Source organism: Tursiops truncatus, chromosome 10, assembly GCF_011762595.2.
Source record: "Tursiops truncatus isolate mTurTru1 chromosome 10, mTurTru1.mat.Y, whole genome shotgun sequence".
NCBI lineage: Eukaryota > Metazoa > Chordata > Mammalia > Artiodactyla > Delphinidae > Tursiops > Tursiops truncatus.
In genome coordinates, this window is record NC_047043.1 from 33,055,783 (window position 1) to 33,072,839 (window position 17,057).

Genomic DNA, 17,057 nt, shown 5'->3' on the forward strand with positions numbered 1-17,057 from the left:
TTTTATCAATAGAAAGCCATATATAATCATTTGCCTTAGACATTAGATTATTTTAGACATTGAGATTATTTTCATTTTTTGTAGCACTGATAACTCTGAGATGAACATATATTTGCAGATGTCTTTTTCTTTTTTCTTTTTAAAAATATTTATTTATTTATTTTGGCTGCACCGTGTCTTCGTTGCGACATGTGGGATCTTTAGTTGCAGCACGTGGGATCTTTAGTTGCGGTATGAGGACTTCTCAGCTACAGTATGCAAACTCTTTGTTGCGGCAAGCATGCAGGATCTAGTTCCCCTGCATTGGGAGCTCGGAGTCTTACCCACTGGACCACCAGGGAAGTCCCCTCTTCTTCTTCTTTTAAATTGTTTATTCAAAAGAAATTCCCTTAAGAGAATTTGAACATTTATATTGTTCTGTATACATATTGCCAAATGGTTTTCCAAAGATTGGAAACAATTTGCAGTGGGATCCCTAATGCATAAGGGAAGCAGCATCACTGCAGGCTTGTCTACACGGATTTGGTATTTAAAAAATATACCTGTCAAAATAGATGTGAGCTGGGACCTGCTTTAATTTCTCTATTACTGTGGACTCTGAGCTCCATAGCGTAGAGGCAGCACCCTTTCCTCCTTATGTTGTGCCTAAGTGCCTGCTACCTAGAAGGTGCTCATTAAATCTTGAAAATAAATGATCTAGTGAGAGTCAATGTTTTTCTTTTTTCACTAATTTTCCAGCATGTAAATTGAGAGCGCAAACCTTCGCCCACATTCCTACTAAAGGCTGCATCTCCTTCATCTATTTATCTGTTAATTAACAGGAACTATTCTATGAGTCATATTCCAGTCAGGGAAGCAGAAGCCACTGAGCTGTTTGAAAAAGAGAGAATTTAGTGGAGGGAGCCGTTTGTCCAGGTGATGGAAGAGCTGAGACACCAATCAGGGGATGGAGGGTGTGGTGCCCCTGAGGAAGCCACTGTCTCCCTGTCTTAGGAGGGTTCTGCTGAGGCAGGCCATGGGGAAATTCTTGTGCAAATGGTTTAGGAAGTGATCTCAGGTAAAGCCGTTCGGGAAGTGGGACCGGGGAGGGAAGGAAACCTAGCAAACGGTGTCATAACCAAGGCGAGTCACACAGGAAGAACCTTTGTTCAGTCCTGCAGGGGGTTCTGGGGACCACGGGAGTTGTTTGTATGTGGGGGGCTGGGGAGCTGGAGTGTTTGTACTCCCAGAACTCAGTGAGGGGCCATCCCAGAGGCACAGGAATTCCCAGGCACTGTGGCTGGGGTAGAGGTGGGATGGGGTGGGATGGAGTGCGGGTGTCTGGCCACCTGCGTGCAACCTCAGAAAGGGATGCAGTTCTGGCCCTTGAGAGTGGACACGTTGTAGGAGCTCCGTGCAAGAAAATGTTCAAGGGCTGGGAGGGGATAAGGCAGGGCACCGGCAGGAGAGACTTGGAGAGGATGGAGTTAGCGGGGCTGGGACCTTCAGGCAGCAGGGCTGGAACCGGGCACAGGCTGGCAACGCAGAGGGCACAGCTGCAAGCTTGAGGGTCCCGAGAGGCGCTGCCTTCCAGGCCGTGCCCCAGTCCCCAGCCAGCGCTGCCAGCGGCTGAACTTGGCTGGGCTGCCTCAGACATCTAGTTCCCGGAGATGCAAGGCAATGCCGCAGGCTGGGGGTGGATTTTAGCGCAAAAGGACCTTTGCTGCTTTCTATCGCCATTCTGTCATTTCTCCCTTTGCTGGTTTGCACATTCAGTTTTAAGTTTTGCATAGGCAAATGTGTTGATTTTTGAATTATTTTGTGTTGATATTTCGAATTGCTTTTATTCCTTAATTGTGCTTGATTCTATTTCCTGGTTACTTCTCTATTTTTTCCACTTATTTTCATCTTAATCCATGGAGGGGGGGTGTTACTTTACTGTATGGTACAAATTACAGAACAAATACCTTTTTCTTCATCTTGTTATCCAGATACCACAAGACTATTTACTAGACAATTCTTGCTTACTTACTGGGCTACCAATTTCCTTAGATGCTAAATTCTTAGATACCCTTAGATCTATATCTGGACTTCTATTTGTTGCCCTGCTGCCGATTTCTCTTTTGGACCCTGTGTCTCTATAGATTAATTGTGCTCGAACCTATTTCCACATCTGCTGAGTCTAGATAGGCCAAGTTTCCTCACTCATTTGCATCTCTTTCTTATGGTACCTACTGACGTTTACCCAGGACTTTTAGAATCATGTTGCTAAAGTCTATAAAAATTCATGATGGGATTTTTCTCAGTTTATAGATGAGGAGACTGAGGCCAAAGAGGTGAGGTGACTCTCCTAGAAAGTAGGTCCTGATGCTGAGAATGGAAACCAGGTTTCCTTGCTCTGGGAGCCCTCGCTCTCTCTGCTGCATCACAGCAGGAAGGAGCCTCGTCAGCCTGCCCTTTCTCCCTGATGCCTCTCTGGACATGGACCCTATGCTCTCTACTAAGTATATTTCTAATCAGTAGTTTTAAGCAATGGAACAGCTAAATGCACAGGACAATCCCAGTTAGTATGGGGAAAGGAAGGATGAGAGCAGATGAACTAAGGGGCATGAAGGACTTTTGCACACGCTCAAGTCTGCAACAGCATGCGTGCCAACAGCAGCACTGAATCTCCTCTCTTCCCCAGGGCCCCTGGGACCAGCACTGTCATTCCCGTGGCACATGGACTCCTGAGTAAGAGCCTGGTCTTCATTGCTCTGTTTGCTGTCACGCAGAGGTCATTTGCATCCTAGGCGCTGGAACCCACGAGAATGAACTCTGACCTCCATCCACGTCCATCTGGCAGTTGTGTCCAAAGAGGAGTGTGAGGGGCAGCGGATGGGGTAGGGGGTCAATGACATGAATTGAAGCTGTAGCACAGGTACTTTCTAAGGCTCAGGATCCCACCTTCTTGGCCCCGCTAACTCCCCTCACTTCACTGATAACCTTGGGTGTGTGCTTTGCCCCCTCACAAAAGAAGCTACTGCCCCAAACGTGCCATTCCACCAGCAGCTCAGGGTGTGCATTAAATACACTGTCAGTGCTTTTCACTGTCAATGTCTTATGGGGGTCGTGAGGCACAGGGGGCACAGCTGCTCACTCTGCCCTGGTCCTTGCCCTGGACCACAACATTTTGGCCTGAATTGGACAGAATTCCCACTAGAGAGCATCCCGTTCGCCCGACTGCCAGGGCCGTCCTCTCCTCTACAATCAGATGTTTCCGTTTCTCCCCTTAATTTATGGCCCTTTCCAACACTCCCAGAAAAGACTGTTGAAGACCACGGAACGAAGAGAAGATGAGATCCACGGTGAGGATTCCACATTTGGGAGGATGAGCTGGGATCCAGGGCACAGGACAGAAAGGAGGATATCATCATTTGACTACTGCGTGCGTTTATTGTGTGCATCATCAGGGATGCACTTTGCCACTGGATCCTCAGAACAGCTCCATGAAGGCAGAGAAGTGCGTGGCTGGAAGGAGACCATGTGAGAAGTAAATCTCCTCTTACTGGCAGGAACAAAAACTAGAGCTCCTTTACTGAAGACCACGCACCTAAAAGCCATACAGAATGGAATAACCGGGAGCCTGCTCTATCTAAATGCTTCTTCCTTGTACCACACGAGGGGCAGGGATGGTGGGTGACCGGCTCTCACCAGTTAGGCTCCTGAAGGCTGTCCCCCATGTGCACTTTCCCCCTCCTCTCTCTCTGTTCCTTTAACTCCCCTTTCACTCCCAAGCTCTTCCATAAAATAGGCATCCAGGGCCACCAACAGATTTAAATCACTAGTTTCCGATTTTCTACCCCTTCTGACTCTAAAGGGGAAGGGGTCTCATTAGTGGGGAAGAGATGATAGGTCCTTCCATTCCCATTCAGGAACGGCCAAGGCCAATGTCATCCTAAATTCCCCAAGAGAAAACACACTCTATCACCCACAATCCACCTCGTGTTAGGAAAACACATCCTTACCATCAGGTTGCCCTTCCCCTACTCCTGTGAGCTAAGGTACAGTCTTCCCCTCCCTGGCCCCACTGCCATCATATGAGGACTTCCTCACCAGCCTGGGGCCTGAGCCCTCCAAGAGGATGGCACTGACCCCACACAGATTATCTCTGATCATCCAGCTGAGTCCATTAGAAGGTGATGAAGGGAACTCATGTCATCCTGGTGCCGTGGTGAGAGTCTTCTGAGAGGCAGTGGATCCAGAAGCTGTTCTGCTCAGCACATCTATTGGTATTTTCCTGGCCAAGAGAACCCAGCCACACGGAGGCTGTAAGTACATGGCATGCAGTGTTTGCTTTCTCAGGTGGCTTGTTTGGGACCTGCATTTCAGCAGTTTCAATGTTTCCTCTGTTTGTGAAGTTGACAAAAAAGGTGAGGGCAAGGGAGGAGCCACCGTTAAATGCTCTCTAGGAGAGGCAGAGCACTTTAGGGCAGTCTCTTTCAAACTGTAGTCCTTAGGCCACCCGCATCAGATACTCCTGGAGCATTTGTTTAAAATGCAGATGCCTGGGGTCCCCCCCCGCCAGACACCCACTGAATCATAGCACGGGCTGTCTCTTGGTGGTTCTCAAGCTTGTTTGGGAGATAGGGTTCTAAGGAGTCATCGTGCTCCTTTCCAAACACCACGACACATTTATATATTCATCCTGAGTTAACCAACTGCATGATTTGTGTGCTTGTGTGATTAATTTAATTATAGATGAAATAATACTTCAGTTCAATATATTAAACTCGCCTGAGGAATTACACACACTAAATTGGAAGGCAAATGGTTGTACTGGACGCTCTCCCACTTGCACCATCAGGCCCACTCTCCATCCTCTTCCTCCCTCGTCTGTTCCTGGGAACTGACCAGGCTCCCTTTCCCACCAGCTTCTGGCTGGGTTTGGCCGGTAGGCAGCAAGAAAGAAGGGCAGGGGATGGAAAGAGAATGAGGTCAGAGTTTTTATCCTCTGGGTTCCTTCTCCGTGGAGAGGCACAAGGGGCCCTCAAGGCCCCTTCAAGCCTTGCATCAAACAGCTGTTATCTTCAAGTTTGGGCAACTGCTCCGGTCCCTTGATTTTAGGCCACGGCAAGTAGTCACTCACCACTGCTCCAGCCCCAGGGTACTGCAGCCTCCCTTAGTGGTTTCCTCGAATTCTACCCACACTTTCATTAAACACTTCTCAGTCACCTGTTTCAGTGAGCCACCTCTTTCTTGCTGGGACCTTGACCTACACAACAGTGTTATGTGGTTAATTACACAGGCCTTGGAATTAAACAGGACCCAGGTTTGAACCTCAGCTCTGTCACATCCTTGATGTATGTCTGATCTTGAGTAACTCCGTTAATCTTGCTAGGCCTCAGCCTGAAGATATTCCTCACTGCCTCAAAGGGCATAATAACCAGGGCTTCCCTGGTGGCGTGGTGGTTGAGAGTCCGCCTGCCGATGCAGGGGACACGGGTTCGTGCCCCAGTCCGGGAAGATCCCACATGCCGCGGAGCGACTGGGCCCGTGAGCCATGGCCGCTGAGCCTGCGCGTCCGGAGCCTCTGCTCCGCAACGGGAGAGGCCACAGCGGTGAGAGGCCCGCGTACCGCCAAAAAAAAAAAAAAGGGCATAATAACCAATACGAGTCATGATTCTTGATGCTACCAACTGAATCCAATCCTGGCTAGCAAAGGAGTTTAGAAAGATATTGGTAGCTCACAGAGTCGATGAGAAGGCTGAAGGACCCGTTTTAGAAAATGGCAGAAACCAAGTTATAACTTGAGACAGTCCAGTGGTGTTGCCGTTGTCACTGCCCCTGTACACTTGAAGCCACCAAGTACTTGCCACCATACTATTCCTGGACTCTCAGTGCTTCAAGTGCCTCTAAGTCACTTACAACTGGCCCTGCATCTTGTATCACACGCCTAGGATCCAGAATCCTGGGCAGAATCATGCATTTGCCCATACTTAGGTCAAGTCACATGTCTGTACCATAGGTGCCAGGGAGAAGGGGCAGAAGAAGTATCTGCCTCCATGCTCAAGGGAAGGGGGCCTCGTGAGACCCACACACTGGGGCATATCCCCCAAACGGGAAAGCTATTGGGTGCTGGAGAGCCAAAAGATGACAAGTATTCATTACACAATCCCAAAGCGGACAGAATTAAACGAGATAACCTGCGTAAAGCACCTGGCACACAGTAGAACTTCAATCCATGGAGGTCACTCCTAGTGCTGTTATAATTGTGGTCTCCAAGCTCATGCCTAGACTAGGAGCTCAGGGAAGCACACACCTCAGACATAGGGAGAGCACCTGAGGAATGCTTTGGGGCCCACCTGACTCATACACAGCCTTTACAGGTATCCTCTGTTTGAACCACTTGCTTCAGAATCACCTGGGCTGCTTGTTGAAGTGCAGGCTCCTGGGCCCTCTCCAGACTTACCACATCAGTATGTCTGGGGTGGAGCCCAGGCACGTGTATGTTTGCTAAGCTCCCCGAGTGATTCAGCCACACGCCCATCCTTGAGAACTGTGGTGTGGCATAACGTGAAAGATGGTGGGTCATCAGGAAGGCTTGACTCGGGCCTCAAAAGGCAAGTCAAATCTGGGTGCACAGTGTCAGGCAGGCAGGGATAATGGTGGGAGGGGCTGTGGAATGCAGCGGTCAGTGGTCAATGATGAGAATGTCTTGGTGGCCTGAGGAAGTGAGTGGAGCAGAGGTGGGACATCAGATGGGGGGGGTCTAGACTTGCTCCGGTGGAGAATGGGGAGCTACTGAGTGTTGCCCAATTGGGCTGTGACAAAATGAAAGCAGGAAGGAAGATGTCACAAGGGCAGTGATCTCTCTTTTCTCCTTCTTCTTCTGCATTTTCCTGAGCTGCCCCCTCTCATCACATTTTCCTCAGGGTTTCTCAACTGCAAACTGACAACCAAGCCTCTCAGGGAAGATGGAAAACACCCAAGTGGGGCAACATCCTCCAGTAAATGGAAAAGGCACTGAAGCGACTGGCACACAGTGGGTCCAGGGAGCAGGATGGAGTGAGGGGAAGGGCTCTGGGGGTGGCCGTGGCTACCGCTGCTGCTCTAGGTCTCAGGTAAGGAGAGGCAGGGAGAGGGATGTAGATGGCCAAGGGGAGGTAACTACTAAGAGGGGTTTTCTCTCATTTCTTAAGGAGGGACTGGAATGAGATCAGGGTATGTACATGTTAGAGACAGGAAAGCAAGAAAGGAAGGTCATGAATGCGGACTGTGCTGGTTGACCCCGTCCCATCAGGGATTGGATGATGAAATAGAAGGTGGAGGTTCTTCTAGAGCATCTTGAGGTTGAGAAAATTATGTGAAGTCAAACAAACAATCTCTCATCGCTGTGCTGATATCCTGGGAGATGTCAAGAAGTGTAAGGCAGTCTCCCCCTAAAGGAATCAGGCGCTAAGGCATAGGAGCCTTAATAGAGGAAAAGGCAAATGACGACAAAAGGGTCAAGCAGCAACGTGAAGGCAAAACTACGGTGGAAGTCACTCTAGCAAGCCACAGAGAGGGGATGTGGAAAGAAGGTAAGGGCAGACAGAGCTGGGTTCAAATCCTATCTCTGCCATTTTCTACCTCTGTGACCTTAGGAAGTCCTCTCTCCTCTTTGAACTTCATTTTCGTCATTTGTAAAGAGTACCTACTCAGAAATATTCATTTGTAAATGGTACCTACTTCAGAGGGTGTCCTGAGAGTTTAAAAGCAGACTGATGGAAACTACTGGCTCAGGACTTATAGCACAGTCGGTGCCTAGTAAAAGTTATAGTGGATGGTGATGATGTACCCAGGTGTAGGGTGATCAGTGGTATTGAGGGTTGAGAGGAGAAAGGGATTAGTGCCAGCGGACCTGTTCGGGTAGACTCCCCGTGCTTTTCTTCTGTCTGTATCTGAATATGGTATTTAAGCCAGAGTTCTAAACTTCCTTGGGGAGCTCCTCATTTTACCCTGGGTATTTCCCACATATACATGAGGTATACACATTTAAAAGCTTGTTTGCTTTTCTCTTATTAATCTTCTTTTATTACAGGGATCTCAGCTGAGAACTCAGAGGGTAGAGGGAAAATGATTTTTCCTCCCCTACATCTGTCAACCTCTAGCTTCCTTCCTCCACTGAGGTCTCTCCAACTTCAGGCAGCCTTTTTGGACCAGATCTATGAAACCTATGCTGGTGGTTTCACATATGTGCAGCCCACATCTGGTCCATGGGACGTACCCATTTCATTCACCCCAGCAAACTCATGGAGCCCTGGTGGATCCCCATACAGCCATCTTTTCTTCACTCTACCATGGGGACAGCTAGTCATTGGCAGTCTCAGCCCATTGTAGTTCTCAGGTTTGAGTCAGACTCCAGTCTGCTGTGTCTCCCAAACTCCAGGGGACGCTTAACAAGCTCTCCAAGTTGTGACCCTGAAGCCCCTCTCCCTAAGCTTGTGGTAAGGGGCAGGTGTCCACTCCCTTCTGTGCCCAGGGTCACAGGACACCAAAACTGTCTCCAAAAATCCTCTCCTAATCTTCAAAATCCCCACAATTTTATATCCTTGATATGGGTAAGGTTTAGATACCTTTTTGCGTCTGTTACACTGGTCTCCCAGCTCACTCTGGAATGGGGCATCTATTTCCTTGGGACTTGCATTAGTCAAGGTTCAGTTGCAGACAACAAAATCCAATGTACCTATGTTAAGTAGAAAGGGATCCTTTTAAAATAGAATATTAAATGGTTTACGGAATCAGATCCTACTCTGAGCTTCTGGGAATGACTGTCAAAGCCACACTACAGGGTGGGGAGATTAAGGGGCCACTGCTCTTCCCACAGTCAGGACTCTGAAGAATCAGCAAACTTTGCAAATCAGGAAGCTACTGGCATAGTTTCTCCAGACCCACCCCATGTCGGCCACACTCTATACCACCAAAGTGGATGCCTTTTTTCCTACTTAACTCAGTTCCAAATTTGTTTCATACAAATGCCTTTGATTGGTAAAGCCTAAATTATCTCTGGAGCCCTAGGTGCCAAAAACCTGAGAAATGATTGTGCAGACCTTTCACAATAAAGAGGCCCACGAGAAGGAGGTGGGAATGGAATTTCATTCCACAGCATCTGCCCAAACAATCTCAGCGAAAACTGAGATGAAAATAGTTCAAATTTTAAAGATTTTCTTCCTTGCTGTCAGTGAAAGACAAATTGAGTGGAAAACAAACACCCACTCTTTGTTGTGTTATGGCAAATACATTCTTTGATCTATTATAGAGTTATGTTATAACAGCAAGTTCCTATTCACCAAAAATAATATTTTGGATATTATTATATGCTATATATCACCCTCAAGCCATAAAAAGATACAGACCCAGAGAACAAATTCCAAAATTTATGGTACTTTTCTTGGAAACTTCAGTGTGTTCTAAAAAATGAATCCTATTTCCCATCCATCTACTTTATTCTATTCCTGGGATACTGACATGATCACTCATTGTGCAGTGACATTTGGAAAATTCACCTTCCACGGCAGTCACGAAAGTAAAAATAGTTCCACTTTAGCATCCTGTAAATTGAGAGTTTTCAGAACTTCATAAAATCAGAAACGAGTACTTTAGGAACCAAGTGCAGGTCTTTTGGGGTAGGGGTTGCTGTTTCTACCAATTGGGGCTATTATATTGGGATCCTTCCTCAATCTTAATCCAGCCCCGTCTTTGAAAGACTTGCCTTGAACCAAACTTCCCAGTACATTCGGACCTTGCCTTATCTAAGCCGCTCTCAGAGCTGTGTTGAGGCTGAGTTCTCCTTGACCTCCAATAAGCTCAGCTTTCTCTTATTAACACGTTGTGCTGGGGATATTTGAGAAGCCAGCACTGGACAATGTAATTAAATCCATCCATTTCCCCCTTATGACTTATGCTTTGGGATCTTATTTAAGATGTCCTTCCCAATCTGAAGCACAATCATATTCTGAATATTGTCTTTTAGACAATGTATGAAGATATTCTCACACATTATCTTCTATTAGCTTTACAGTTTTGACACAAACAGGACACAACAAAGAAATCTGCCCCTTAGGATGGTGGCAGGGTCTTGTTAAAGTCCACCTCCGTCGTTTAGAGCTGTGCTAGTACTCTAGCCATTAACCTCATGTGCCTGTTTGCATTTAATTAAAATTCAACGAAAAATAAGAAATCAGCTCCTCAGTTGCACTTGCCTCATGTCAGAGCTGAACAACCACACGTGGCGAGCGGCTACTGTGCTGGATGGGCAGGTACAGAACACCTCCATTATTGCAGGAAATTGTGTCAGACAGCGCTGCTTTCTGTATTTCTGTTTCAACAGAACTGGCCGGCTAACACAGCTTTCAGTTCCTTGTTATAGATTTAGTGTCTTACTAATACAGATGAAAACTTTTTATAGCACACTGTACTTTCACACCTGGGTGGTTGGCTTTCGCATTTCCATTTAACTAAAGCAGATTTTCCTCTTAGAGAATCACACTTCTGATTTTGTACTTTCCATTCTCGGAGAAAGGGTTTATATTATTTTGGTGCTTCAGTCCTTTTGCCCTATTCCCCTCAAGTCTCCTCCAAAGCCTTCTTGCCCTCGCACAAAGCAAGTGCAAGTGTGGCCCATTTGGATGGATGAGGGGGATACACTGCCGGAAGCCAGGGTGCATGGGGGCTGCTCGGCAGTGGGCAAAGCGCTGGGGGGCCGGGTGTTGGAGGACAGGGTCCAAGTGACCAGCTCGGCTTTGATATCTGTCTGTGAAGTCTGTGAAACGTGGGCAAGTCACTGGCCTGCTCTTCAGCTCAGCCTCCAAAAGAAAAAAGGCTGGAGACCCGCTCTGGGGTCCCCTCTGCACGCGATCAAGGCACATGCGTGAACAGCGATGCAGAGTTGAGCAAAGCAGGGCTCACGCGGTTAAGTTAAGCCCCCTTGGCCCTCGGGGGACTCGCAGGCTGTCTAGAGAGGATGGAAGAATGTCCACAACAGGGTGGTGACAGAACACAGCACAGAATCAGGGCCAGAGTGCAGCCAGATGCTACGTGCTCAGGGCAGGGTCGGATGGTGGCTGCAGGCTGGAGTCGTCTGCACCAGCTTCTTGCAAGAGGGCCCCCTTGTGGCCCAACACAAGTGAGGCTAGTTGGGGAGTAGCCCTCAGAGGCATTCCAGGGGCTGGAGAAGGGGACAAGCTCCAGCAGCCTGAGGCACGACCAGCATGGAGTGGTACCATAAGGCGACTGGACACCCCGGGGGCTAGAGACAGGGTGGGCACAGATAATGGGGTCTTAACGCAGACCCAGGCCTCTAACTGAGCAGTGAAGTCCAGTTAATGTAGGGGAGCTGAGCACTCTCGTGAGCTCAGTAAGCAAGACACACAGTCAGGGACAAGTAGCTGTAGACCCCTCCCCAATTTGTCCCCTCTTCTCTGGGTGCCTAGTGACCACTTGGCCTCCAGGTCTCTTCGTTACTTTCCTCAGAAACTCCAGCTTCCCAACTCCTCTCTCCTGTTGTCACCCTTCTCCCTGGGGCTCCTGGAGGCCCAGCTCCGCAGCAGGACCAGGGCAGGGAGACTTCTGCTCATTTTAGGGAGCTGAGATAATTACGTTACCTGAACAGGACACTGTGAATACCAAACACACCCAGGGAGGGCTGGGTTATAACCAACTGGGAAAAACAGTGAATTCAACACCCACTGGAATGTATGCCTGACCGGTGTGCAGTGCAGCAAACCCACCTCAGGTAAACTAGTCACTTAAAATGACCCTACTCGGTGTTCTTTAAGCCTAAACAAACTAAGTGTTTTAAAAACGTTTTCTTTGTTAGTTATCAAGTACTTATAAATATTTTGTGCAAATAGTCTCTCTCCCTTTTTAAGTGAAATTTTTTGTTTTAGAGTAGTTTTAGGGTTCAGAAAAATGAGGATATTACACAGAGTTCCCATATATCCCACACCCAGTTTCCCTTATTGCTAATATCTTACATTAATATGGTACATTTGTCATAATTACTGAACCAATAATGATATATTATTATTGACTGAAGTTCGTACTTCATTCATTATTTCCTTAGCTTTTACCTAATGTCCTTTTTCTGCTCCAGGGTCCCACCCAGGACACCTCATCTGCATGTCTCCTTAGATTCTTCTTGTCTGTGACCATTTCTTAAAATTTCCTTATTTTTGATGGTTTTGACAGTTTTGAGGAGTACTGGCCAGGTATTTCATAAAGTCTTTCATTTGAGAGTTGTTTGATGTTTTTTCTCATGGGGTTAGGGGTTTGGGGGAGGAAGACTGCAGGGGTAAAATGCTGTTCTCATCACATCTGATCAAGGGTTCATGCTATCAATGTGATTATCACTCTTGATCTTAACCTTGATCACCAGGCTGAGGTGGTGACCGTCAGTCTCGTCTACCATAAAGTTACTCTTCCCCCCTTCTCCATGCTGTCCTCTTTGGACACTATGGATGGCCCACACTTAGGGGGTGGGGAGTTATGCTTTCCCTCCTTGAGGGCAGAGTATCTACATAAATTATTTGGAATTCTTCTGCATGGGAGATTTGTCTGTTCTCCCCCATTTATTTATTTATTCAATCATTTCCTAGGAACCATCTTTATAGTTCCTTGAATTAAAACCTTGCCCCCCCCAAACCTCCCAGGGTGGAAACACATCATTGACCTCCCCCATGCCTGGAACTCAGGACCCAGCTCAGGCCACCAAGGGCCCCCTGACCACTCACAGGCAGAACACAAAGTGAAAGAAAAGAGGAACAGCCTCTTACTTCACCACGGTTTCATTTTGGGCATCCTCAGGCTCCCCCAGCAACAGTGAAGGAGTGTGACGGGGTGGAAGGTGTGAGCTGTGGAGATGGGGAGGAGTTGGGCCACAGGGAGCAAGTGAGGCTCTTTTCTTTTTTTTAAATTTTTTGGTCACGCCATGTGGCATGTGAGATCTTGGCTCCCCGACCAGGGATTGAACCTGCACTCCCTGCAGTGGAAGCATGGAGTCTTAACCTCTGGACCCCCAGGGAGGGCCCAGCTTTTTGCTTCAAAAGCATATTTTTTTTGAAGTATAGTTGATTTACAATGTTGTGTTAGTTTCAGGTATACAGCAAAGTTATTTATATATGCTGGATTCAAGTTCTTTCTCCCAATCCATAGCTGGCCTTTTTGTTTCCTTAAATAGGTGTTTGATGGGCAAAATTTTCATTTCTCATTAAGTCTAGCTAATCAAAATTTGAAATTTTGTGCTTAGCGTTTTTTGTGTCCTATCTAGAAAACATTTGACTAGCCCAAAGTTATGAAGATACTCTCTAATGTGAGGCTTTTTTCTTTTTTTAAATTTTTTAAAAGAGGAACAGCCTCTTATTTTCCTCTACAATGACATTCTAGAAGCTTTATCGTTTTAGTCTTTACATTTAGGTTTATGGTCCATCTTAAACTAATTTTCATACATTATATGAGGCAAGACTTGAGGTTCACTTTTGTCCTTGATCCAGTTGTTTAAGCATCAATTTTTTAAAAAGACTTTTTTTCTTATTTAATTACCTTTAGCAAACACTGATTTACTGTATATGTGGGCCTATTTCTGGATCCTCTATTTTATTCTATTGATCTATTTGTCCTTACACGAATACCACGCTGTCTTGATTACTGTAGCAAATATTTACATCAGATAATGTAAGTATTTCAACCTGTTTTTCTTTTTCAAGATTGTTTTGGCTATTCCATAACCTTTGCATCTCTGGCTAAATTTTAGGATCATATTGTTAATTTCAACAAATAAAATGTCTATTGACTGATGAGTGGATAAACAAAATGTATATCCATACAATGGAATATTATTCAGCTATTTAAAGCAGTGAAGTACTGATATAACGTTGCAGAAAGTACTGCTACAACATGGCCAAATCTCAAAAACACTACCCTAAAGGAGCCGATCACAAAGCACCAATACTGTATGATTTCGTTTTCTTGAATTGTCCAGAAGAGGCAAATCTATAAAGATAGAAAGTAGTGGTCACCTGGGGCTGCAGTGTGGGGAGAGGCAGGAAAAGGGAGAGTGATAAGCTGGAAAGTGGCCTCCCCAAGGATATCCACATCCTAATCCCCAGAACCTGTGAATGTTACCTCATATGGCAAACCAAGGGGCTTTGCAGATGTGGTAAGTTAAGGATTTTGAGATGGGGAGATTATCCTGGATTATGTGGCTGGCACTAAACGCATTCACATGTATCCTTATAACAGGAGACAGAGGGAGGTCTGAACACACACAGAAGAGAAGGTGATGCGGAGATGGAACAGAGAGATTTGAAGATGCTGGCTTTGAAGACTGGAGTGATACAGTCACAAGCCAAAGAATGTTGGCACCCACTGGAAGCTGGAGGAAGCAAGGGCTAGATTCTTCCCTAGAGTCTCTGAAGGGATCACAGCCTCTCCAATACCTTGATCCTGGGTCAGTGATACTGACTTCAGACTTCTGGCCTCCAGAACTGTGAAAGAATACATTTCTATTGTCTTAAGCCACCACATTTGCAGTAATAGGAAACTAATGCAGGATGTGACTGCTAATGGGCATGGGGCTTCATTTTGGGGTGACGAAATGTTCTAAAACTGGACTGTGGTGACGAAATGTTCTAAAATTGGACTGTGATACACTGAAGTGTATACTTTAAATGGGTCAATTTTATATTATGTGAATTATATCTCAATAAGGCTGATATACGATGTTTGTGGGGACTCCCCTGGTGGTGCAGGGGTTAAGAATTCGCCTGCCAATTCAGGGGACACGGGTTCGGTCCCTGGTCCGATAAGATCCCACATGCCGCAGAGCAACTAAGCCTGTGTGCCACAACTACTGAGCCTGCGCTCTAGAGCCCGTGAGCCACAACTACTGAGCCTGTGTGCCATAACTGCTGAAGCTCGTGAGCCTAGAGCCTGTGCTTTACAAGAGAAGCCACCGCAATGAGACGCCCACGCACCGCAACTAGAGAAAGCCTGCGTGCAGCAACGGAGACCCAATGCAGCCAAAAATAAATAAATAAATAAAATAAATAAATTTATTTAAAAAAGACATATTAGACTAAAGAGCCCTCAAACTCATTAAGAAGAAAACAAACAAATAAAAATGAAAAAAATCTGAAGAGACCCATCTCAAAGAAGATATGTTGATGGCAAATAGATACAATAAAATATACTCAGTATCGTTAGTTATTGGAGAAATGCAAACTAAAATCACAATGAATACTACTGCACACTATTAGAATGGGAGAAAAAATACCTGGCAACAGTAAAATGCTAGGAAGGATAGGGAGCAACAGGAACATCAATGCAAATGCAAAACGGTGCAGCCACTTTGAAAAACAATTAGTCAGTTTCTTTAAAATTAAACATAATCTTACCATACAACGCAGCAATTTCACTGTAGGTATTTACCCAAGTGAAATGTAAACCTATGTTCACACAAAAACCTGTGTATAAATATTTGTAGTAGTTAAAAAAAATTATTTATTTATTTATTTATTACACAGCAGGTTCTTATTAGTTATCTATTTTATACATGTTAGTGTCAATCCCAGTCTCCAAATCCATCCCCCCCCACCCCCCTGCTTCCCCCACTTGGTGTCCATATGTTTGTTCTCTACATCTGTGTCTCTACTACTGCCTTGCAAACCAGTTCATCTGTACCATTTTTCTAGATTCCACATATATGCGTTAATATATGATATTTATTTTTCTCTTTCTAACTTATTTGGAATAACCCCAAACTGGAAACCAAATCTGATTGTCCCTGACCTGGGAGGGATATGTATAAACAATTGTGATACATCCATACAATGGGGTCCTGCTTTGAAGTAAAAAGAAACAAAGTACTGATATACTCAACACACAACATCTCAAATGCCTCATACTAAGTGAAAGAAGCCAACTTAATATGCTTGGCTGGAGAAAAGGGAACCCTCCTACACTGTTGGTGGGAATGTAAGTTGGTGCAGCCATTATGGAAAACAGTATGGAGGGTCCTCAGAAAACTAGAGTTGCTACATGATCCAGCAATCCCACTCCTGGGCATATATCTGGACAAAACTATAATTCAAAAAGATACATGCACCCCTATGTTCATAGTAGCACTATTTACAATAGCCAGGACATGGAAACAACCTAAATGTCCATTGACAGATGAAAGGATAAAGAAGGTGTGGTACATATATACAATAGAATATTACTCAGCCATAAAAAAGAATGAAATAATGCCATTTGTAGCAACATGGATGGAACTAGAGATTATCATACTAAAATAAAGTAAGTCAGAAAGACAAATACCATATATCACTTATATGTGGAATCTAAAATATGACACAAATGAACTTATCAACCAAACAGAAACAGACTCACAGACAGAGAACAGACTTGTGGTTGCCAAGGGAGAGGGGGTTGGGGGAGGGATGGATTGGGAGTTGGGGATTAGCAGATGTAAGCTATTATATATAGAATGGATAAACAACAAGGTCTTACTGTATAGCACAGGGAACTATATTTAATATCCTGTGATAAACCATAATGGAAAAGAATATAAAAAATGTACATATGTATAACTGAATCACTTTGCTATACAGCAGAAATTAACACAACATTGTAAATCAACTATACTTCAATAAAAATATATGCTACACACTGTACCAGTCCATTTTTATAACATTCTGGAAAGGGCAAAACTATAGAGGGAAAAAAAAAAACCAGATCAGTTTCCTAGGAACTGAGGGTGGAGCAAGGGGAGAACGAAGAAAGGACACGAGGAAACTTTGGCGGGTAATGAAACACTTCTATATCTTGATTATGGTGGTGGTTACAAGTTCCCATGGGTTTCTCAAACTCCCAGAACTTTCTACTGAAAAGGGTGAATTTTACTCTATGTAAATTAGAACTTAATTTTTTAAAATCCAAAATAGAAAGACACAAAAATATCTTGCTATGTTAAATTATTTTGTACATAAAAGCCTAATTAACGTATACCCATTTTTAGAGATTTTGATAAATCCTTCCAAATTTCCCTCAGAAACATTGGA

General features: G+C 45.2%; 1 protein-coding gene and 1 non-coding gene across 4 annotated transcripts in view; one reads left to right on the plus strand and one right to left on the minus strand.

The window, feature by feature from the left end:
* Positions 1 to 17,057, minus strand: part of LOC141279734 (uncharacterized) — a 48,445-nt gene that overhangs the window by 22,420 nt on the left and 8,968 nt on the right. For all 3 annotated transcript variants that reach the window (XM_073810739.1, XM_073810738.1, XM_073810740.1), the window contains one exon: positions 8,577 to 8,686. In XM_073810739.1, the coding sequence (XP_073666840.1) occupies positions 8,577 to 8,626 (50 nt within the window). In that variant the 5' untranslated portion in view covers positions 8,627 to 8,686. The remainder of the gene's footprint in view (positions 1 to 8,576; positions 8,687 to 17,057) is intronic.
* LOC101324801 (uncharacterized) lies at positions 924 to 16,119 on the plus strand. The gene is made up of 5 exons (XR_012334460.1): positions 924 to 1,057; positions 2,666 to 2,899; positions 3,281 to 4,289; positions 6,894 to 7,082; positions 14,239 to 16,119. It is a non-coding gene; the product is annotated as an uncharacterized protein (transcript).